The sequence below is a fragment of the Sinohyriopsis cumingii genome, chromosome 5 (assembly GCF_028554795.1).
Source record: "Sinohyriopsis cumingii isolate HCF-2022 chromosome 5, ASM2855479v2, whole genome shotgun sequence".
In the NCBI taxonomy this organism is placed as follows: Eukaryota; Metazoa; Mollusca; class Bivalvia; order Unionida; family Unionidae; genus Sinohyriopsis; species Sinohyriopsis cumingii.
The window spans coordinates 19,797,394-19,823,595 of NC_142965.1; the positions used below are offsets into that span (position 1 = coordinate 19,797,394).

At 34.0% G+C, this 26,202-nt stretch overlaps 1 protein-coding gene across 4 annotated transcripts in view; it reads right to left on the minus strand.

The window, feature by feature from the left end:
- LOC149798736 (unconventional myosin-XVI-like) overlaps nt 1-26,202 on the minus strand; it is a 480,183-nt gene that overhangs the window by 436,673 nt on the left and 17,308 nt on the right. For all 4 annotated transcript variants that reach the window (XM_089957605.1, XM_089957606.1, XM_089957604.1 and 1 more), the window contains exons 4-6: nt 23,706-23,849; nt 20,923-21,031; nt 8,415-8,539 (exon numbers count right to left, since the gene is read on the minus strand). In XM_089957605.1, the coding sequence (XP_089813731.1) occupies nt 8,415-8,539; nt 20,923-21,031; nt 23,706-23,849 (378 nt within the window). The remainder of the gene's footprint in view (nt 1-8,414; nt 8,540-20,922; nt 21,032-23,705; nt 23,850-26,202) is intronic.

Sequence of the window (26,202 nt, forward strand, 5' to 3'; positions counted from 1 at the left end):
ACCAAATCTTGAAAGGGTGCAAGGATGGAGATATCCCAACTGACAAGGAGATTGAGAACGAAAGGAAAGTAACATGTGAAATCATGTCTTGCTCCAAAATATAACTAGGATGTTGCTTTGTTGTCTGTTGTAGGCAATTCAAATAACTTCTGGAAGCCATTTGAATGTTGGAAATGAAATCACATCTCTTGTAAGTAAACACTGATTGCATAGTCTCCACAATGGATAGCAGTATAGTACATTTCACATGGGTCATGTATGTGCATTTACTCATTTTAAAAATTAAATATAAAGTGTTCTTTTAAAATTTAACACTAATTTTCTTTAACCAAAATCTATTCAATCCTGATTACTGAATGATTGCAACTTAACTGTCACTGAGAAACTTCCAGATGAAAATTAACTATTGCTATGGACTTTTGCAATGGTGGCCATGTACTAAACTTGGGTCAAAATAAGAGCATGTCAAGTGGAATTGTCACAAGTGAGGGTAGAACGAATTTGTATATTGATAGGCATAGCTTTCATTGTGACATCACATCATGTAATATTCAATCTGGATTGTAATGGATCACACCCTTAGGTTCATTTCATCCAAAAAATACATTAACATTGATTTTGCTGTATGCACCTCTCGGGGCATCTAAATAATGACCTTCTGAAAGGAATGTGGATGTATACAAGTCTAAATGAAGTGAATACTTGCCACTTAAAGGTATGTATAATCAAATTCTAAACAATAACGCCCATGACTGAAATAGTCGGTGTTGAATGTCTACATGACCTATGTGACTTCTACTATAGAACCCATTGATGCATTCCATCAGAAACTCAAGAATATAATAGAGTTGACTGAATGCGCTTAGGTTAATGACAAGTGATAAGTGCTGCACTGAAGCTGAAAGTTCTCTGGCCAAAGGCCAAAACAGATACACTGAATGAGATACTGAGTCCCCAGGAAATGTCGTCATGGTAAATCTTCCCCATTCAGCAATGAAAGATTGCAGGATTCTTCTTACTGTGATCTGTGATTAGCGAGGAGGGCATGTATGTCATTTAAGATAGAGATGGTCTCGTGGAACGATGGTGAAAATGATTTATCTCCCTTTGACTTTTGTACTTGGTTCTAATTCGGTACAACTGCTTCTCAGTAGCATGCCCTTTGACCTTTGGTTGGTTCTGCTGAGACTGTGAGGCATGATGGCTTGTTGCAAATTCTGTTAATCTGATCATTAAAGAGGAGAACAGATGAAAGTTGCAAGTGTAGGTTGGCCCATGATGGTCTTTAACATGTAAAGCAATTGCATCTCATTGTTAAGTTCATAGCTGTTATTACAGCCTCTATGTAATGAACCTTTCCCTGAACATGCTCCCACTTATTTCTGGTAAGATTCGGGATGAGAGAATGTAAGCTGTGAACCACCTATTGAAGACTGTCCTAGAAATTTGATTAAAAGGCTATAACATCACGAATTAACTCAAGTGTATCCAAACAGAAAACAGAGAAGGCATTTGTGAGGGAAGAAAAAGCATCCCTAGATGCTTGGGACTTGTAACTGATGCTGTAAGCAGACCCAAATTGTCAGTAACTTTTCAGATTATGGAAGCAATTGAAAATAGATTCTTCCAATGATAATCATCACATGATATCCAGTAGGTAATGTAGAGGAATGAGAAGGACAGAACTGGACTGGACTGGGTGGAAAACTTCAGTCCAAACCTGCACGGCAGAGTTTCACTCATCAAAATAAGTTCTAATAATGACAATTTAACTTGAGTACCAGTTTTTATCATTTATGAATTATGGTAGATAGTCAATGACTCCTGTGCTAGCTGTGAAGCTGTTGGAGAAGAATGTCAATGATGGCAGCCCACTACACTAATGCAGCACTTATGAGTTAGATCCCATTACTTCTACTGTGTTACTAAGTAGAGTCTCTTGGGTGGCAGAGGCTTGGGGCAAGTGAAGAGACATCTCTTAAAAACTGAGGCCTCAAGCTGGTCATAGGGCTAAGTGTTATGTATATTTAATTTGTAGTATTTATTAGCTTTTCTTAATGATTATATGCTATATATACATTTTTATTTAGTACCTGACCCTGTCCAAAATCAAGCTCACTTTGTACCTAACCAGGGACATTTATGTTGTAACAACATAATACATAGCTATATTTCTGTTTGAGTGTGGATTAATATTCAAATCATTATTAATGTAAACATGTTTACCTGAATTTAAGGTAAAAGACACTGTCTTGATTCTGACCACAAAATCATCTAGAATGGAAAATTCCATTAAGTAACAGAGTATTTTCATGAAATAGTAATTGTGACCTAGGTCAAGTAGAGAGTTATAAAATCTTGTTTATCTAAAAATTACTCATTCTTGCTTTAACCCCTTACCTCATGCAAGCGCCCTTGGACGCTTCTACTTCATTCACATGGAAGCGCCTTCTGGCGCCTCTACTCTATTCGCATGGATATGCCTTTCGACGCCTGCTGTAAAAATCAGCCATTTTTAGTGGGTGTTCATAGCATCACTTGCAGGGAAAACCCCCTATTAGGTACCTCATTCACTGCTGTAAATGACCATTATATCAGATCACATGGTTGCTGTTTATGCTCTGGTCGAAATCTGCTATTTAAAGTAACTGGGTCGTATTCTCCACTCTCCAAAATGGAGGTCATGGATTTCATTCAGAACTTTTCACGATTAGAATCACAACTATGAAAGCTTCAATAACTTAGGTAAAGGCTCTGATATTGATGCAGGCAGCAATTAGTTTTTATAAATTATCAAATTCAGATGACTTAGTGATGTAGATGCAGACAAATTTCGATATGAGAAATGGCAGCTACAGTTGGTCACTGCTTCACTGACTTAACAATGAACGAGTTCTCTAAGATTTTAAAACACATAAAAAATTCATCCCTGAAAAATAATTACACAGCTATAACGATCGGACTTTACTCTTAAATTTTTCCATACATAATAGACATGTACCAAAAAGGTAAAATGATTAAAACTGCTGTTAAACGTAACATACACTACACTGCTTAACAGTTAACATGCAGGCCTATGTGTATGGAGTCACATGTATTCTATTTATAGCACACTGCACTGGGTAACTTTGCTACATGTATATCGGAGGGCTAAAAAGGCATACACTGTATGAGGTAAAGGGTTAAGATCTTGAAGCAGAAACATTCTTATGTTGTGTTCAGTTTTTCATTTGGGTAGATTGATTTACTGAAATTATTATTCAATAGAATTACAAAGTGCTCAATAATATTCTTAGATGGAACATTAATTTGGAATTATAGTGAATTTAGACAAGAGCAATTTTGTATTATATTATTGTGATACATCAAACAAGATTCTTAGCACAATGCCATAATCGAGGCCATTGGCACATCAGCACATTTGATACAACAACACCCTCAACATTGGAACTTATTTGGAACACAACTGGAATTCAATTAGAACTTCATTCAGTTGGACTTGTAATAGAACTTTTAGGACTATTTCGGATTTCATTCACAATACTGTAAATTCTTTTTAATATTTCACTATGTATTCTAGGGAAATAAATCCTTTGTTGAATTTTACAAAAACTTACTGGTTTTTGGTCATTTTTTGTTACTTAGTTTAAGACCAAAGAGTTGTAACATGAGCCCAGTCTGTAAGGAACGTGGCAATCTTGAGGTTGAGATGGGGTACAGAATATTGTTCCACATATCCGGTCCATAATTCTGTGTGTGTGTTTTGAAATTTTAATGTAAATTTAAAATATTTTCAGTCATATTGCTACATTGTCTGCAGTGTGACAGTTTATAGTGATGTCTAGTAATGGGGCATCATGCGGTAACATGTTGCATCGTGTCACATTATCCAGACACCAGGCTGACCAGTCCCAACAATAACCTCTTAATGCTGAGCACCACACGAGGCAGCTGCTAGTACCATTTTTATAAGTTTTTGGTATGACTCAGACAGAGTTCAAATTCATGACCTGCCACATCCAAGGCAGATGCTCTAACCACTAGACCATTGGAGTGGTTCCAAACTGATGATATTGTTTGTGTCCATCCTGCTGTCCAATATATGATATGGTTTCAAACCATTTCATGCAATCTGATGTTTTTGTCCTGAACCTATGATTGACTTCTGTCTATAATATGCAGGTCTGACATGTATTGAAGGAATGACAACCAGAGACCAAAGAAAACTACAAATGTTGAGTGGTTGTCAGACTGGTCTCACCCAGGGTCTAAATCAGTAACAAAACAGAGCAGACTATATACATATTGTGTAGTGTCTTGCTTTATGAACATGTGAGTATCCATGCAGAGTTACCCACTATGTTAAATACCTGTAAAAGGGCACATGTGGCCTGTACAGGTAGAGAATTAGAGCATTGCTATTAACGTTTTGAAATCAGACACTAAATAATCAATTCTAGTTGCAAATGACCTGATGGAAGGCCAATTATTCGATTGCCTATACAGGTAAATTAATGAAGCATTGTTGATATTAGTTACATGTAAGAAGTAGAAGGGAAATAATTCTAGTACAGCTTACCCAAAGGAAGGCCAATATGTTTGATTGCCTATACAGGTAAAATCACTGAAGCACTGCTTACAGTAACAAATATGAACTGAATGCTACTGAGTAAACCATCTATAGAAAACTTACCTGTACTTATCTGACCAAAGTGGAAGCTATACAGTTTTCTATACTGCATACAAAAACCTGCACATAAACAAAAGAAGTTGTTGTTTTTGTGTCCATAAACTTAGAAACAATTGATGCAAACTCTGAGAATGTCAAGAAAAACTGGACATCCTTTTTAGCTATATCCAAAAACCCTCAGTCCCACCAAATGTAATAAAGGTTGGTTTGATGAAAACAATGCTGCCATACAGAGATTACTGAATGTGAAACATCAGCTATGTTTAGAAGACAGCACATTATCATTTTGTTGTTGTTGTTGTTGTAGGGTTTAACACCATTTTTCAGCAAAAGATAGGCTATACACGGCAGCCAGTATAATTGGTGGAGGAAGAACCCTGGAAAACCCTGGGAAGACCCACCGACCCACGACAAGCTACTGGCAGGCTTTCTCATGTTCCAACATTAGCCAAACCTGAGACTCAAACTCACGCAGACAGAGGTGAGATGACAGTGATCCGTAACGGTGAGTGCTTTGGACCACTCGGCCACTCAGGGCCCCCACATTATCATCTAAAGAAGCAGCCTTCAACAGCATCAAGAGGACTGTCCTATGCAAACTCACAAAATTATTAAGCAGCATGTAGACCCATACATGACAGTGTATTTTTATGTCACAATGTAGACCCATATATGACAGTGTATTTTTTTGTCAAAATGTAGACCCATATACAACAGTGTATTTTTATGTCACAAGTTAGACTCATATATGACAGTGTATTTTTATGTCACAATGTAGACCCATATATGACTGTATCTTAATATCAAAATGTAGACCCATAAATGACAGTATATTTCTATGTCACAAGGTATACCCAAATATGACGATGTATTTTTAGGTCAAAATGTAGACCCAGATATGACAGTGTATTTTTATGTCACAAGGTAAATCCATATATGAAAGTGTATTTTTATGTCACAAGGTAGACCCATATATGATAGTGTATTTTTATGTTGCAAGGTAAGCCCATATATGACAGTGTATTTTATGTGACAATGTAGACCACTATATTGTTGTATTTTTATGTCACAAGGTAAACCCATATATGACAGCATATTTCAATGTTACAAGGCAGACCCATATATAACAGTGTATTTTTATGTCACAAGGTAAACCCATATATGACAGAGTATTTTTATGTCACAAGGTAGACCAATATATGACTGTATTTTTATGTCACAAAGTATACCAATATTCTGACAGTGTATTTTTATGTCACTAGGCAGACCCATATATGACAGTGAATTTTTATGTAACAATGTAGAACAATACATGACAGTGAAATTATATGTAACAATGTAGAACAGTACATGACAGTATATTATTATGTAACAATGTAGACCCATGTATGACAGTGTATTTTTATGTAACAAAACTCTGCGTCTTCACTATTCGGATGAAGTAAATAGTGGTGCATCATGTGATAATTTCTTAAATAACAACAACAACAAATAATAATAATAATAATAATGATAATAATAATAATTGTTATTTATAGAGGGTGACTCATTTAGTCAAGACTTTTTTCCAATGAGGCCCTCTGAAGAATAACATGTACATCATGCAAAAGATAATAGTATGAACTATTTATTTTAAAATGACTTTAGTATTATGAATATGAAATTCTAAATTCTATTATAATCAATTAGTAATATATGTACACTATGACACTATGATATCTCTTCTTAAATACTGGATTAATTGCAGCAGATTTTACATCAAGTGAAAGCTTGTTCCAGTATTGACAAACATTTCTTAAATTGTACCATTCTTGGTTTTGGTACTTGAAGGTTTCCATGTTACATTGATCTCAACTGGTACAGCAGTGATTCTCAAACTATGTGCTGCAGCACACTAGTGTGCCGTGAGAGCTTTGCAGGTGTGCCATGGGAGTTTTGAAAAATATTTTAAATTGCTAGCATTTTGAAACCTTGAACATATTGAAAAATTAAATGGTAAATCAATGTCACAAAAGTTAAAAAAGTAACTTATATAAAATTGCAATCTCCCTCAGTCTGCCATTCATTGGTTCCTTTCGTAACAAAAGACTTAAGTGAGATCTCGGGAGAACTCGATCACTCTAATTATAATAATAGTCTAATAATAAATACATGCAGCCCATTATATAATGTTCTTGAATTTTACACGCTAAAATAATAAATACATGATGTAACAAATCAGACCGCTACATCTGGCCACTAGGGGTAAGTTCTTCACCACAAAAATTGTTAAATCTTTTCAGGTGTGCCATAATTTTTTTTAGATCTTTCTGGTGCACCACAAGACAAAAAAGTTTGAGAAACACTGTGGTACAGTGTTGAACAGGGCCTGAATAAATCCTGAAGATACTCTGATGCAGCTCCATTTAGACATTCATATACAAAAACTGCCTTGCAAAAATCAATCCTTTCAAATACTGTAAACCATTTTAGTTCTATAAACAATGCTTTTGACAATTAATCAATAGATGCATGTAAAATAATGTGTGCTGCCTTTTTCTGAAGTTTATAAATCCTGGCAAGGTGAGATTTGGCACAGTGGAAGAATAGATTCACTGTAGTATCAAATGCAAGTTTCTGTAGTTAAATATTTCTTGAGTCTGTTGAGTAGGTCAATTGTGGATGACAGTGCTTTACGGTGGGGAACAACTGTCATTGATGGGTTCAAATCATTTAAAATCTTCCAGTGTCTTGATACTCTTTCTTAACTACAAGGATTTGTTTCCGTTACTATGACTCTATGGTCTTAAATTAAGTAATAGAAAAGAGTAAGAACAAAAAAGTTTTTGTCAAATTCCACAAATAATTTCTTTCCCTAAAATGAAAAAGTGAAAAATGTAAAATTAACTGGTGGTAATGTGAATTAAATCACAAATAATCCTAGAACTTTGAATACAAATATTAATGATTAAAGTCTGAATAAACTTTGGTGGTATTCTAAAATAAATCCAATGCTGGAAATTTTGATGTGCCTTTGGTGGCCTGTGTTATAGTGATGTGCCACCTTTTTGTTGAATCACAATAATACAATCCAAGAATATATCCTTATTAGCAATTTCACCATAAATTCAAGTCTCTATTTCCAAGAAAGTCATTTTTTAGCACTTTTTTGTATTTTAAGAGATAAATATCTTGAATTAAATAATCTGTACAAATAAATTCCAGCCCAAACAAAATACTGGACACAACTATAATACAACTGATTCTGCTCAGATCTTGCAGCATGAATAAATAATTTGTTGAAAAACAATATTTATATTTTCTTCTACTCAGCTTCAGGTCACAATTAGCATTTTCTAAAAAGAACTATTAGCTAATGACAAATTTCATTCTGGAAGGTTCCAAATGTTTACAAGATAAAATCTTAGTTATAATTAGGACTGTTTCTAATATTATAATAAAGAACATGGAAAACATAATATCCTTAACTCAGACCAAGAAGAAAAAAATGATTGATTCAAGTCAGGTAGAAAGTGAGCTTGATTTTGGATAAAATACAATTATCCATAGCATATAATGAAATAAAAAAACTGTAACAAAAGCATATAACATAGGACAGCATGCACTATATATATATATATATATAAGATAACAGACAGATAAGGAGAGGGTCCACTTTTACAACACTGTAACAAATATTGCAACAATGTACATATTAGTTTTAACATGCAAGACGATGTCTTACCAGAGAAATTCCATTAGGATTTAATGCATTCATATCCACTCCTGAGGCGAGCAGATTCTTAATTTCATTTAGCATTTGTCTTGGGCTATCAAGTCTCAGCTCCTTCAGTTTCGTTGGATCCATTCCTGATACAGAAAACATAGCATAAAGCACTAAGATAGTCGAATCCATTCCTGATACAGAAAATATGGCATAAAGCACTAAAATAGTCAGATACATTCCTGATACAGAAAGCATAGCATAAAGCACTAAAATGGTCAGATCCATTCCTGATACAGAAAACATAACATAAAGCACTAAAATGGTCAGATCCATTCCTGATACAGAAAACATAGCATAAAGCACTATGATAGTCGAATCCATTCCTGATACAGAAAACATAGCATAAAGCACTAAGATAGTCGAATCCATTCCTGATACAGAAAACATAGCATAAAGCACTAAAATGGTTGGATCCATTCCTGATACAGAAAATACAGCATAAAGCACTAAAATGATCAGATCCATTCCTGATCCAGAAATCAAGCATAAAGCACTAAAATAGTCAAATCCATTCCTGATACAGAAAATATACCATAAAGCACTAAAAGTGTCGGATCCATTCCTGACACATCAAATATGGCATAAAGCACTAAAATAGTCCAATCCATTCCTGAGAAAACATAGCATAAAGCACTAAAATGGTCAGATCCATTCCTGATACAGAAAATATAACATAAAGCACTAAAATGGTCAGATCCATTCCTGAAACAGAAAACATAACATAAAGCACTAAGATAGTCGAATCCATTCCTGATACAGAAAACACAGCATAAAGCACTAAAATGGTCGGATCCATTCCTGATACAGAAAACATAGCATAAAGCACTATGATAGTTGAATCCATTCCTGATACAGAAAATATAACTTAAAGCACTACAATAGTCGAATCCATTCCTGATACAGAAAACATAACATAAAGTACTAAAATGGTTGGATCCATTCCTGATACAGAAAACATAACATAAAGAACTAAAATGGTTGGATCCATTCCCGATACAGAAAACATAGCATAAACACTAAAATGGTCGGATCCATTCCTGATACAGAAAACATAACATAAAGCACTAAAATGGTTGGATCCATTCCTGATACAGAAAACATAACATAAAGCACTAAAATGGTTGGATCCATTCCTGATACAGAAAACATAACATAAAGAACTAAAATGGTTGGATCCATTCCTGATACAGAAAACATAGCATAAAGCACTAAAATGGTCGGATCCATTCCTGATACAGAAAACATAGCATAAGCACTAAAATGGTTGGATCCATTCCTGATACAGAAAACATAGCATAAAGCACTAAAATGATTGGATCCATTCCTGATACAGAAAACATAACATACAGCAGTAAAATAGTTGAGTCCATTCCTGATACAGAAAACATAACATAAAGCACTAAAATGGTTGGATCCATTCCTGATACAGAAAACATAACATAAAGAACTAAAATGGTTGGATCCATTCCTGATACAGAAAACATAGCATAAGCACTAAAATGGTTGGATCCATTCCTGATACAGAAAACACAGCATAAAGCACTAAAATGGTCGGATCCATTCCTGATACAGAAAACACAGCATAAAGCACTATGATAGTTGAATCCATTCCTGATACAGAAAATATAACTTAAAGCACTACAATAGTCGAATCCATTCCTGATACAGAAAACATAACATAAAGCACTAAAATGGTTGGATCCATTCCTGATACAGAAAACATAACATAAAGCACTAAAATGGTCGGATCCATTCCTGATACAGAAAACATAACATAAAGAACTAAAATGGTTGGATCCATTCCCGATACAGAAAACATAGCATAAACACTAAAATGGTCGGATCCATTCCTGATACAGAAAACATAACATAAAGCACTAAAATGGTTGGATCCATTCCTGATACAGAAAACATAACATAAAGCACTAAAATGGTTGGATCCATTCCTGATACAGAAAACATAACATAAAGAACTAAAATGGTTGGATCCATTCCTGATACAGAAAACATAGCATAAAGCACTAAAATGGTCGGATCCATTCCTGATACAGAAAACATAGCATAAAGCACTAAAATGGTGGGATCCATTCCTGATAGAGAAAAGACAGCATAAAGCACTAAGATGATCAAATCCATTCCTGATACAGAAAATATAGCATAAAGCACTAAGATAGTCGAATCCATTCCTGATACAGAAAACATAGCATAAAGCACTAAAATGGTTGGATCCATTCCTGATACAGAAAATACAGCATAAAGCACTAAAATGATCAGATCCATTCCTGATCCAGAAATCAAGCATAAAGCACTAAAATAGTCAAATCCATTCCTGATACAGAAAATATAGCATAAAGCACTAAAAGTGTCGGATCCATTCCTGACACATCAAATATGGCATAAAGCACTAAAATAGTCCAATCCATTCCTGAGAAAACATAGCATAAAGCACTAAAATGGTCAGATCCATTCCTGATACAGAAAATATAACATAAAGCACTAAAATGGTCAGATCCATTCCTGAAACAGAAAACATAACATAAAGCACTAAGATAGTCGAATCCATTCCTGATACAGAAAACATAACATAAAGCACTAAAATGATTGGATCCATTCCTGATACAGAAAACATAACATATAGCACTAAAATAGTTGAGTCCATTCCTGATACAGAAAACATAACATAAAGCACTAAAATGGTTGGATCTATTCCTGATACAGAAAACATAACATAAAGAACTAAAATGACTGGATCCATTCCTGATACAGAAAACATAGCATAAGCACTAAAATGGTTGGATCCATTCCCGATACAGAAAACATAGCATAAACACTAAAATGGTCGGATCCATTCCTGATACAGAAAACATAACATAAAGCACTAAAATGGTTGGATCCATTCCTGATACAGAAAACATAACATAAAGCACTAAAATGGTTGGATCCATTCCTGATACAGAAAACATAACATAAAGAACTAAAATGGTTGGATCCATTACTGATACAGAAAACATAGCATAAAGCACTAAAATGGTCGGATCCATTCCTGATACAGAAAACATAGCATAAAGCACTAAAATGGTGGGATCCATTCCTGATAGAGAAAAGACAGCATAAAGCACTAAGATGATCAAATCCATTCCTGATACAGAAAATATAGCATAAAGCACTAAGATAGTCGAATCCATTCCTGATACAGAAAATATAGCATAAAGCACTAAAATAGTCAAATCCATTCCTGATACAGAAAACATAGCATAAAGCACTAAAATGGTCGGATCCATTCCTGATACAGAAAATATAGCATAAAATACTAAAATGGTCAGATCCATTCCTGATACAGAAAACATAGCATAAAGCACTAAGATAGTCGAATCCATTCCTGATACAGAAAATATAGCATAAAGCACTAAAATGGTCAGATCCATTCCTGATACAGAAATCAAGCATAAAGCACTAAAATGGTTGGATCCATTCCTGATACAGAAACATAGCATAAAGCACTAAAATGGTCAGATCCATTCCTGATAAAGAAAACAAAGCGTATAGCACTAAAATGGTCAGATCCATTCCTGATACAGAAAACATAGCATAAAGCACTAAAATGGTTGGATCCATTCCTGATACAGAAAACATAGCATAAAGCACTAAAATGGTCAGATCCATTCCTGATACAGAAAACATAACATAAAGCACTAAAATGGTCGGATCCATTCCTGATATAGAAAACATAACATAAAGCACTAAGTTGTTGTTGTTGTTGTAGGGCTTAACGCCATTTTTCAGCACGCGATTGGCTATATATGGCGGCCAGTATTAATGGTGGAGGAAGAACCTGGGAAAACCCAGGAAAGAACCACCGACCCACGAGAAGCTACTGGCAAGCTTTCTCACATACCTACATTAGCCGAATCCGAGACTCGAACCCACGCAGACAGAGGTGAGATGGCAGTGATCCGTAACGGAGAGCGCTTTAGACCACTCGGCCACTCGGGGCCCCCCACTAAGTTAGTTGAATCCATTCCTGATACAGAAAACATAGCATAAAGCACTAAGATAGTCAAATCCATTCCTGATACAGAAAATATAGCACAAAGCACTAAAATAGTCAAATCCATTCCTGATAGGGAAAACATAGCATAAAGTACTAAAATGGTCAGATCCATTCCTGATACAGAAAATATAACATAAAGCACTAAAATGGTCAGATCCATTCCTGAAACAGAAAACATAACATAAAGCACTAAGATAGTCGAATCCATTCCTGATACAGAAAACATAACATAAAGCACTAAAATGATTGGATCCATTCCTGATACAGAAAACATAACATACAGCACTAAAATAGTTGAGTCCATTCCTGATACAGAAAACATAACATAAAGCACTAAAATGGTTGGATCTAATCCTGATACAGAAAACATAACATAAAGAACTAAAATGACTGGATCCATTCCTGATACAGAAAACATAGCATAAGCACTAAAATGGTTGGATCCATTCCTGATACAGAAAACATAGCATAAAGCACTAAAATGATTGGATCCATTCCTGATACAGAAAACATAACATACAGCAGTAAAATAGTTGAGTCCATTCCTGATACAGAAAACATAACATAAAGCACTGAAATGGTTGGATCCATTCCTGATACAGAAAACATAACATAAAGAACTAAAATGGTTGGATCCATTCCTGATACAGAAAACATAGCATAAGCACTAAAATGGTTGGATCCATTCCTGATACAGAAAACACAGCATAAAGCACTAAAATGGTCGGATCCATTCCTGATACAGAAAACACAGCATAAAGCACTATGATAGTTGAATCCATTCCTGATACAGAAAATATAACTTAAAGCACTACAATAGTCGAATCCATTCCTGATACAGAAAACATAACATAAAGTACTAAAATGGTTGGATCCATTCCTGATACAGAAAACATAACATAAAGCACTAAAATGGTCGGATCCATTCCTGATACAGAAAACATAACATAAAGAACTAAAATGGTTGGATCCATTCCCGATACAGAAAACATAGCATAAACACTAAAATGGTCGGATCCATTCCTGATACAGAAAACATAACATAAAGCACTAAAATGGTTGGATCCATTCCTGATACAGAAAACATAACATAAAGCACTAAAATGGTTGGATCCATTCCTGATACAGAAAACATAACATAAAGAACTAAAATGGTTGGATCCATTACTGATACAGAAAACATAGCATAAAGCACTAAAATGGTCGGATCCATTCCTGATACAGAAAACATAGCATAAAGCACTAAAATGGTGGGATCCATTCCTGATAGAGAAAAGACAGCATAAAGCACTAAGATGATCAAATCCATTCCTGATACAGAAAATATAGCATAAAGCACTAAGATAGTCGAATCCATTCCTGATACAGAAAATATAGCATAAAGCACTAAAATAGTCAAATCCATTCCCGATACAGAAAACATAGCATAAAGCACTAAAATGGTCGGATCCATTCCTGATACAGAAAATATAGCATAAAATACTAAAATGGTCAGATCCATTCCTGATACAGAAAACATAGCATAAAGCACTAAGATAGTCGAATCCATTCCTGATACAGAAAATATAGCATAAAGCACTAAAATAGTCAAATCCATTCCTGATATAGAAAACATAATATAAAGCACTAAAATGGTCAGATCTATTCCTGATACTAAAATCACAGCATAAAGCACTAAAATAGTCGATTCCATTCCTAATACAGAAAACATAGCATAGAGCACTAAAATGGTCGGATCCATTCCTGATACAGAAAACATAGCATAAAGCACTAAGATAGTCAAATCCATTCCTGATACAGAAAACATAGCATTAAGCACTAAAATGGTCGGATCCAGTCCTGATACGGAAAATATAGCATAAAGCACTAAAATAGTCAAATCCATTCCTGATACAGAAAGCATAGCATAAAGCTCTAAAATGGTCAGATCCATTCCTGATACAGAAAACATAACATAAAGCACTAAAATGGTCGGATCCATTCCTGATATAGAAAACATAACATAAAGCACTAAGTTGTTGTTGTTGTTGTAGGGCTTAACGCCATTTTTCAGCACGCGATTGGCTATATATGGCGGCCAGTATTAATGGTGGAGGAAGAACCTGGGAAAACCCAGGAAAGAACCACCGACCCACGAGAAGCTACTGGCAAGCTTTCTCACATACCTACATTAGCCGAATCCGAGACTCGAACCCACGCAGACAGAGGTGAGATGGCAGTGATCCGTAACGGAGAGCGCTTTAGACCACTCGGCCACTCGGGGCCCCCCACTAAGTTAGTTGAATCCATTCCTGATACAGAAAACATAGCATAAAGCACTAAGATAGTCAAATCCATTCCTGATACAGAAAATATAGCACAAAGCACTAAAATAGTCAAATCCATTCCTGATAGGGAAAACATAGCATAAAGTACTAAAATGGTCAGATCCATTCCTGATACAGAAAATATAACATAAAGCACTAAAATGGTCAGATCCATTCCTGAAACAGAAAACATAACATAAAGCACTAAGATAGTCGAATCCATTCCTGATACAGAAAACATAACATAAAGCACTAAAATGATTGGATCCATTCCTGATACAGAAAACATAACATACAGCACTAAAATAGTTGAGTCCATTCCTGATACAGAAAACATAACATAAAGCACTAAAATGGTTGGATCTAATCCTGATACAGAAAACATAACATAAAGAACTAAAATGACTGGATCCATTCCTGATACAGAAAACATAGCATAAGCACTAAAATGGTTGGATCCATTCCTGATACAGAAAACATAGCATAAAGCACTAAAATGATTGGATCCATTCCTGATACAGAAAACATAACATACAGCAGTAAAATAGTTGAGTCCATTCCTGATACAGAAAACATAACATAAAGCACTGAAATGGTTGGATCCATTCCTGATACAGAAAACATAACATAAAGAACTAAAATGGTTGGATCCATTCCTGATACAGAAAACATAGCATAAGCACTAAAATGGTTGGATCCATTCCTGATACAGAAAACACAGCATAAAGCACTAAAATGGTCGGATCCATTCCTGATACAGAAAACACAGCATAAAGCACTATGATAGTTGAATCCATTCCTGATACAGAAAATATAACTTAAAGCACTACAATAGTCGAATCCATTCCTGATACAGAAAACATAACATAAAGTACTAAAATGGTTGGATCCATTCCTGATACAGAAAACATAACATAAAGCACTAAAATGGTCGGATCCATTCCTGATACAGAAAACATAACATAAAGAACTAAAATGGTTGGATCCATTCCCGATACAGAAAACATAGCATAAACACTAAAATGGTCGGATCCATTCCTGATACAGAAAACATAACATAAAGCACTAAAATGGTTGGATCCATTCCTGATACAGAAAACATAACATAAAGCACTAAAATGGTTGGATCCATTCCTGATACAGAAAACATAACATAAAGAACTAAAATGGTTGGATCCATTACTGATACAGAAAACATAGCATAAAGCACTAAAATGGTCGGATCCATTCCTGATACAGAAAACATAGCATAAAGCACTAAAATGGTGGGATCCATTCCTGATAGAGAAAAGACAGCATAAAGCACTAAGATGATCAAATCCATTCCTGATACAGAAAATATAGCATAAAGCACTAAGATAGTCGAATCCATTCCTGATACAGAAAATATAGCATAAAGCACTAAAATAGTCAAATCCATTCCCGATACAGAAAACATAGCATAAAGCACTAAAATGGTCGGATCCATTCCTGATACAGAAAATATAGCATAAAATACTAAAATGGTCAGATCCATTCCTGATACAGAAAACATAGCATAAAGCACTAAGATAGTCGAATCCATTCCTGATACAGAAAATATAGCATAAAGCACTAAAATAGTCAAATCCATTCCTGATACAGAAAACATAATATAAAGCACTAAAATGGTCAGATCTATTCCTGATACTAAAATCACAGCATAAAGCACTAAAATAGTCGATTCCATTCCTAATACAGAAAACATAGCATAGAGCACTAAAATGGTCGGATCCATTCCTGATACAGAAAACATAGCATAAAGCACTAAGATAGTCAAATCCATTCCTGATACAGAAAACATAGCATTAAGCACTAAAATGGTCGGATCCAGTCCTGATACGGAAAATATAGCATAAAGCACTAAAATAGTCAAATCCATTCCTGATACAGAAAGCATAGCATAAAGCTCTAAAATGGTCAGATCCATTCCTGATACAGAAAACATAGCATAAAGCACTAAAATGGTCAGATCCATTCCTGATACAGAAAACATAGCATAAAGCACTAAAATAGTCAAATCCATTCTTGATACAGAAAATATAGCATAAAGCACTAAAATGGTCAGATCCATTCCTGATACAGAAAACATAGCATAAAGCACTAAGATAGTCGAATCCATTCCTGATTCAGAAAACATAGCATAAAGCACTAAAATATTCAAATCCATTTCTGATACAGAAAACATAGCATAAAGCACTAAAATGGTTGGATCCATTCCTGATACAGAAAATATAGCATAAAGCACTAAGATAGTCGAATCCATTCCTGATACAGAAAACATAGCATAAAGCACTAAGATAGTCAAATCCATTCCTGATACAGAAAATATAACATAAAGCACTAAAATAGTCAGATCCATTCCTGATACAGAAAGCATAGCATAATGCACAATACAGTCGAATCCATTCCTGATACAGAAAACATAACATAAAGCACTAAAATAGTCGAAACCATTCCTGATACAGAAAACATAGCATAAAGCACTAAGATAGTCAAATCCATTCCTGATACAGAAAATATAGCATAAAGCACTAAAATATAGCATAAAGTACTAAAATGGTCAGATTCATTCCTGATACAGAAAAAATAGCATAAAGCACTAAAATGGTTGCATCCATTCCTGATACAGAAAACATAGCATAAAGTACTAAAATGGTCAGATCCATTCCTGATACAGAAAAAATGTAGCATAAAGCACTAAGATAGTTGAATCCATTCCTGATACAGAAAACATAACATAAAGCACTAAAATGACTGGATCCATTCCTGATACAGAAAACATAGCATAAAGCACTATGATAGTTGAATCCATTCCTGATACAGAAAATATAACATAAAACACTACAATAGTCGAATCCATTCCTGATACAGAAAACATAACATAAAGTACTAAAATGGTTGGATCCATTCCTGATACAGAAAACATAACATAAAGCACTAAAATGGTTGGATCCATTCCTGATACAGAAAACATAGCATAAAGCACTAAAATGGTTGGATCCATTCCTGATATAGAAAACATAACATAAAGCACTAAAATGGTTGGATCCATTCCTGATACAGAAAACATAGCGCACTAAAATGGTTGGATCCATTCCTGATACAGAAAACAGCATAAGCACTAAAATGGTCAGATCCATTCCTGATACAAAAAACATAACATAAAGCACTAAAATGGTTGGATCCATTCCTGATACAGAAAACATAGCATAAAGTACTAAAATGGTCGGATCCATTCCTGATACAGAAAACATAGCAAAAAGCACTAAAATGGTTGGATCCATTCCTGAGTGTTACATGATATGTTAATGTAAGTGATGGACCGAGTCTTCTGTAAGTGTTACATGATGTTTTAATGTAAGTGACGGTGGAGTCTTGTAAGTGTTACATGATCTGTTAATGAAGTGATGGATGGAGTCTTCTGTAAGTGTTACATGATGTATCAATGTATGTGATGGACAGAATCTTGTAAGTGTTACATGATGTATTAATGTAAGTGATGGACAGAGTCTTCTGTAAGTGTTACATGATGTATTAATGTAAGTGATGGTAGAGTCCTGTAAGTGTTAGATGATGTATTAGTGTAAGTGATGGTGGAGTCTTGTGTTACATGATGTATTAACTGAAGTGATGGATGGAGTCTTCTGTGTTACATGATGTATTAATGTAAGTGATGGTGGAGTCTTCTGCGTTACATGATGTATTAATGTAAGTGATGGATGGAGTTTTCTGCGTTACATGATGTATTAATGTATGTGATGGTGGAGTCTTTTGTGTTACATGATGTATTAATGTAAGTGTTGTTGGAATTTTTTGTAATGTTACATGACGTATTAATTCAAGTGATGGTGGAGTCCTTTGTAATTTTACATTTTTTATTAACTGAAGTGATGTTGGAGTCCTTTGTAATGTTATATGATGTATAAACTGAAGTGATGTTGGAGTCTTTTGTAAATGTTACATATTTATGTATTAATTTGAAGTGATGTTGGAGTCTTTTGTAAATGTTACATATTGATGTAATAATGTAAGTGATGTTGGAGTCCTTTGTAAATGTTACATTTTGATGTATAAACTGAAGTGATGTTGGAGTCTTTTGTAAATGTTACATATTGATGTAATAATGTAAGTGATGTTGGAGTCTTTTGTAAATGTTACATATTAATGTAATAATGTAAGTGATGTTGGAGTCCTTTGTAAATGTTACATTTTGATGTATTAATGTAAGTGATGTTGGAGTCTTTTGTAAATGTTACATATTTATGTAATAATGTAAGTGATGTTGGAGTCCTTTGTAAATGTTACATTTTGATGTATTAATCTGAAGTAATGGTAGAGTCTTCTGTAAGTGTTACATGAAATATTAAAGAGGAGTAAAAACTGAAGCTTGATATTTAAAATGCTAACACATAGTATTAAGACTATGTATGGCTTGAAGATTAAGGAAATATTGTACATTAAAAGGGATTAAATAGATTTCATATATATTTATATTCCTTTATGTCATCATAAGCACATACCAAACTCCCTCCCAAAAATATATAATTTGAATTTAGATGTTTAAGTCTTTTTCTTCTCTTCATCTTTTAAAAAGAATTCATGAAGAGTTTTGACAGAAAATATTAAACAAATAATCTCTCATGAGCTTTTTGCACTGAAATGAGGTAGTCACTCAAGAATAATCATTTCTTCATAGGATTAAAATTTGAATTATGTCCCTTTACACAGATAGACTTGCCTTCTCATGGCCAGAGAAGTTCAACACAAAAATGTGCATATTATTAGAAATACAAACTGGTTTTAGTAACAGAGTGTAGACATCATTCCTTGTGCTTGAGAGGGATATATATATGTCCAAGCCAATAAAAAAATACTGTTGTATTCAAGTATTTACAAGCAGAAATGTTAATGTTAATTGTGATATTGACATATCATTAATATTCCTAGCCCAATGACATCTGTCAAGTATTAATAAAGATGTTCATCCTTTAGACATCTTCCCATCTTTCCAGTATATTAACCTAAAACTCACTCTGACTCATTAGCTAGTGTAGCTGGATATGTGGGAATTCCCCCCCCCCACCTGCTAAACTGGCTAGAGCAGAGGAAACCTTGCAGTCGGACCCCAATAGAGACATTGCATGATTTGAAGGACAAAGCTGGGCATAATGCAGTGTTGATTAGTCTGCCAGATGACCTAGCCAGCGAGTTTCTTTAGTGATATATTTGCCATCCCAGATCTTGACCAACTTGTTCAGATGTTAAATCCAACAAATGTATTTCAGTATTATATCAGCAATCCTGGCTTTTGACATCTTAAAAAAAGCAATTGATAAGTTTGGTTTTGCTCTATGATATACACATTTGCCTCCTTTGAAATTAGGGTGGATAATCAATGTGGTGTCAGTTCTTGCCTCTTCCCAACATTTCATTCATCTGGGTATGGAGTTTCTAACCTGAATAAACCTTGTTCATCTTCCTTTCAAATGCACAGGCTGCATTGTTCTAATATCGGAGGAAGCTTCTACCAAACAAATGATCACAGTGAGAGTTAAATTATCACAGTGAGAGAGTTAAATTATCACAGTGAGAGAGTTTCTTCAGCTCCTTGACCTCTTCAATGCAGTAGCAGACCTCTTGGCTACCTCTATATGCATCTTTTGCCATTAGATCAGCAGCAAAGGATCTCAGTGGAAATCAGACACTTTCTGATTCAATGGCAGAACAGAGATTAGCTTGAATCAGGTATTCTAATGGAAGCCACACAACAAGAGGATACAATCTACTCTGATACAAGTTTGTCATGTATGGGGGCTCATTTGCAACCTGACTTCATGATGGTCATTAGCAAGTGGACATACCATGACTGATGACTGATGCTTGATGTGGAACTTTGCCTAACTGACTGATAACTGATGCTTGATGTGGAACTTTACCTGACTGATGACTGATGCTTGATGTGGAACTTTGCCTAACTGACTGATAACTGACGCTTGATGTGGAACTTTGCCTAACTGACTGATAACTGATGCTTGATGTGGAACTTTACCTAACTGACTGATAACTGATGCTTGATGTGGAACTTTACCTATCTGATTGAGGTGCTCTTCCATCAGATGTCTGGCCTCTGACCCCTCTGGTGCATGTTCATGAGGAAAATATCCATCTACATCCAGCAAAGTTGCATCAGCTTTATTCTGTATGTATAAAGTGTACATCATGTAACACTGCTACTAAAATAAAAACAATTTTTTTTCAATTATGCTGCATGAGTGGACTCCTGAAAAGCACTACATAACTTTCCAAGGAACAACACTTTAAATGCATGAAAGTAGCAACCATATTCTTCCTAATTAATGCGGGGCATTACATTTTCCAAAAAAGGAGCAGTTTATTAGAACAAAATAATGAAAGCTAATATTGTTATTTTCATGTACTCTTATAATGACAACATATACATCTGTGGGGTTTTCTGCTACTGAAATCAGTAATTGTAAATATCAGCACATTTTCCCAAAAAGATGCTCCTTGAAGAATGACTGGTAAGTCTTTGAAGTTGCCAGCCAGCTATTGCATCATGTTTAATGCTATATGTGTGCCTGTGACTTTACTAATTTATACATTGGTATATACATTGTAACAGTGTGACTTTAGTAATTTATACATTGGTAAATACATTGTAACAGTGTGACTTTAGTAATTTATACTTTGGTAAATACATTGTAACAGTGTGACTTTAGTAATTTATACATTGGTAAATGCATTGTAACAGTGTGACTTTAGTAATTTATACTTTGGTAAATACATTGTAACAGTGTGACTTTACTAAGTTATACATTGGTATATACATTGTAACAATGTGACTATAGTAATTTATACATTGGTATATACACTGTAACAGTGTGACTTTAGTAATTTATACATTGGTATATACATTGTAACAGTGTGACTTTAGTAATTTATACATTGGTAAATGCATTGTAACAGTGTGACTTTAGTAATTTATACTTTAGTAAATACATTGTAACAGTGTGACTTTAGTAATTTATACATTGGTATATACATTGTAACGGTGTGACTTTACTAATTTATACATTGGTATATAAATTGTAACAATGTGACTATAGTAATTTATACATTGGTATATACACTGTAACAGTGTGACTTTAGTAATTTATACATTGGTATATACATTGTAACAGTGTGACTTTAGTAATTTATGCATTGGTAAATGCATTGTAACAGTGTGACTTTAGTAATTTATGCATTGGTAAATGCATTGTAACAGTGTGACTTTAGTAATTTATACTTTGGTAAATACATTGTAACAGTGTGACTTTAGCAATTTATGCATTGGTATATACATTGTAACAGTGTGACTTTACTAATTTATACATTGGTATATACATTGTAACAATGTGACTATAGTAATTTATACATTGGTATATACACTGTAACAGTGTGACTTTAGTAATTTATACATTGGTATATACATTGTAACAGAGTGACTTTAGTAATTTATACATTGATATATACATTGTAACAGCATGACTTTAGTAATTTATACATAGGTAAATACATTGTAACAGTGTGATCAACTGAGACTGCTGCAGCATTTGTTGTAATCATGGATCTCTGGAACAGATGGGTATTGAAAAGCACAGGTCTTACACTGCATCTTTTAAATTCAAAGTCATAAAGATAGCAGAAGCAAAAGACAAAGACCATGCCAGCAAGATATATAATGTAGATAAAAAAGTGTGAAAATAGGATTATAAATAAATTGTTATTGTGAACTACTTCATGTGTTGCAATTATGGAAAACAGATTGGTGATGATTCTTAGTAAGTTTTAACTTTTCTTTTCTTAAAAAAGGGGAGGAGGGCTTTAATTAGAGTGGGAACATTAATTAGAGAAGATGCAGTAGATATCATTTTTGAAACCTGAACTTTGTTTCTTTTTTATTAACCTGTTAAATGAATAGCCATGATGTTGTGTTACATGAGATTAAGATATAAAATCAAAAACCATGTAATTATCACTTCATGTTTCAACACTACTTCAAAACACTTAACCAAATTAAGTAGTTTTCAAAAGCACCTGTCATACTAAAAACTACTTCTGAAGTCTTTGTGTTGCAACATATATTTATTTAGCCATAATTAAATACATATGTGTCTGATTCTTATTACTTTATACCTGTATGAACAGTTATTGAAACCAATGGGTTTTATAAATTTGATCTGCAATGAATATATCACAGGCTTGCAAACATGTTTCTCATGGAACATATGGTGACTTAGATGGTAGTCCAGCTTTAGGTCTTGTGAGATCCAATGTCCTTACACTATCAAACTCAATGCAATATAAACACCAAATTACTGTATTCATGACCCATATTTACTGGGTAATTTTACTGTACTCATAACCCATATTTAATGGGTGATTTTACTGTACTGATTACCCATATTTACTGGGTAATTTTACCATACTCATAACCTATATTTAATGGATGATTTTACTGTACTCATAACCCATATTTAATGGGTGATTTTACTGTACTGATTACCCATATTTGGGTGATTTTACTGTACTGATTACCCATATTTACTGGGTAATTGTACAGTAATGATTACCCATATTTACTGGGTAATTTTACTGTACTCATAACCCATATTTAATGGATAATTTTAATGTACTGATTACCCATATTTAATGGGTAATTTTCACTGCCACTAGATATGGTGATGGGATAAAAATCTGCAGTACATAACAAAAACATACTGATAGTGATTTATAAATGATAATATGACAATCATGTTATGTGTCAGTCATAAGACTACTAAAAAAATTCTTCTTGTGTTAACACACTTTAAGCAGAAGCTGCATAACTTCCAGGCTTTCACAAGAGCATGCTGTGTGAAGAGGTGCCCACAAATCGTCATCCCGACAGTTGACATCTACGCCCTGGGATATCAGTATCTCTGCGATGGATGCGTTGTCCTCCGCACAACACTATCAAAAGAAAATACTATATTTTATATCTAATTACTAAATATTGTATGATTATACTATTATTCCTGTGATGAATTGATATTGCGTGATTATACAATTTTCACTGTAATATGCTGATCTTGTGTGATTGTACAATTATTCATGTGATATGCTGATATTGTGATTATACAATTATCACTGTGATATGCTGATATTGTGTGATTATACATATATACATGTCATATGCTGATATTGTGTGATGATACAATTATGCCTGTGATATGCTGATATTTTGTGATTATACAGTTATCCATATGATATGCTGATATTGTGATTAGACAATTATCAATGTGATATGCTGATATTGTGTGATTATACAATTATCCCTGTTATATGCTGACACTGTGTGATTATACATTATCCCTATGATATACTGATATTGTGTGATTATACAATTATCCATGTGATATTCTGATATTGTGTGATTATAGAATTATCCCTGTGATAACCTGATATTGTGTGATTATACAATTATCCCTGTGATATCCTGATATTGTATGATTATACAATTATCCCTGTGATATCCTGATATTGTCATTATACTAGATCTTAAGTTATTATAAACTTTTATCTTAAGGGTGAAAAACATCTGAAGTTTCAAACATTTTAAAACAAACTTAAATTGTAAACTTTGTTTATTTTACATCAAACAACAAATTCTCACAACTTAAACTGATTGCATGGTAAGGTATATGAAGCTAAACCCTTGAAGAACAAACTCTAATTGGGAACTGAACCCTAGATGGATGAGGTGAAAAGTAGGCACATCAACACAGAAATAGATAATTACAAGTAAGAACATTTACTAATATTTTTAATCCTGCTTGACTTAAAAAATAATAAAAATTGTGAAAACTTCAATCCATAATTTATACAAACAACTTAAATTACTTAAATCTTCTGACTTAAATTCATAATTCATGTTAAGTTTATCACTGAATGTTCTACAACTGTGTTACAGGAAAATGGCCTTGTAAGATGAGGTGTCTTAATTGTAAACTATATTGCAATGACCTGGATGTCTGCTTTTCCAGTCAAGACAATTATGATGACCCAATCTTTTACTTACGCAGGTGACAAAGGTTATAATGACTCAGCTTTCCACATAAGGAAGCAAGACAAGTGATAATGACTCAGCTTTCCACATAAGGAAGCAAGACAAGTGATAATGACTCAGTTTTCTGCATAAGGAAGCAAGACAAGTTAAAATGACTCAGCATTCTGCATAAGGAAGCAAGACAAGTTAAAATGACTCAGCATTCTGCATAAGGAAGCAAGACAAGTTCAAATGACTCAGCATTCTGCATAAGGAAGCAAGACAAGTGATAATGACTCAGTATTCTGCATAAGGAAGCAAGACAAGTGATAAAGACAGCTTTCTGCATAAGGAAGCAAGACAAGTTATGATGACTCAGTATTCTGCATAAGGAAGCAAGACAAGTTATAATGACTCAGCATTCTGCATAAGGAAGCAAAACAAGTTATAATGACTCAGCTTTCTGCTTAAGCAGGCAAGATGTGAAACATCAGCAATCAGGTACAACTTTTAAATATATCATATTGTATTATATTATTCCGAAGTTCCAGTTGAATCGGGAAACACATGTAGATAATATGTGATTTTCAAAAACTTCAACAAAAGAACATAAACTTGATAATGTAGTGATGACAGTGCCATGAGAAAAATGACACATGGGTCTCACTATTTATATGTACAACAAATCAACAAACATTTTTAACAAGAACTAAGTATACCATCTGAAATGCAATTTCCAGGATTGACAGTTTAACAACGCTTTTAATTTGCTCAATTTACTGAAAATGTTTTGCTAAGAAACCATGCATTCTTACATAACAATAAAACCAATAATAACTAGCTTGAATATGTGTGAGATTTTGTGACATAGCCACGCATTCTTATACAATAAAACCACTCATAGCTTAATGGTTTCTTATGTATGTGATTTTGTGACATCATCCACACATTCTTACATAATAAAACCACTCATAGCTTAATGGGTTCTTATGTGTGTGATTTTGTGACATCATCCACACATTCTTACACAAAAAAAAAAAAACACTCATAGCTTAATGGTGTCTTATCTGTGAGATTTTGTGACATCATCCACACATTCTTACACCAAAAAACCACTCATAGCTAAATGGTTTCTTATGTGTGAACTTTTGTGACATCATCCACACATTCTTACACAATAAAACCACTCATAGCTTAATGGTGTCTTATCTGTGAGATTTTGTGACATCATCCACACATTCTTACACCAAAAAACCACTCATAGCTAAATGGTTTCTT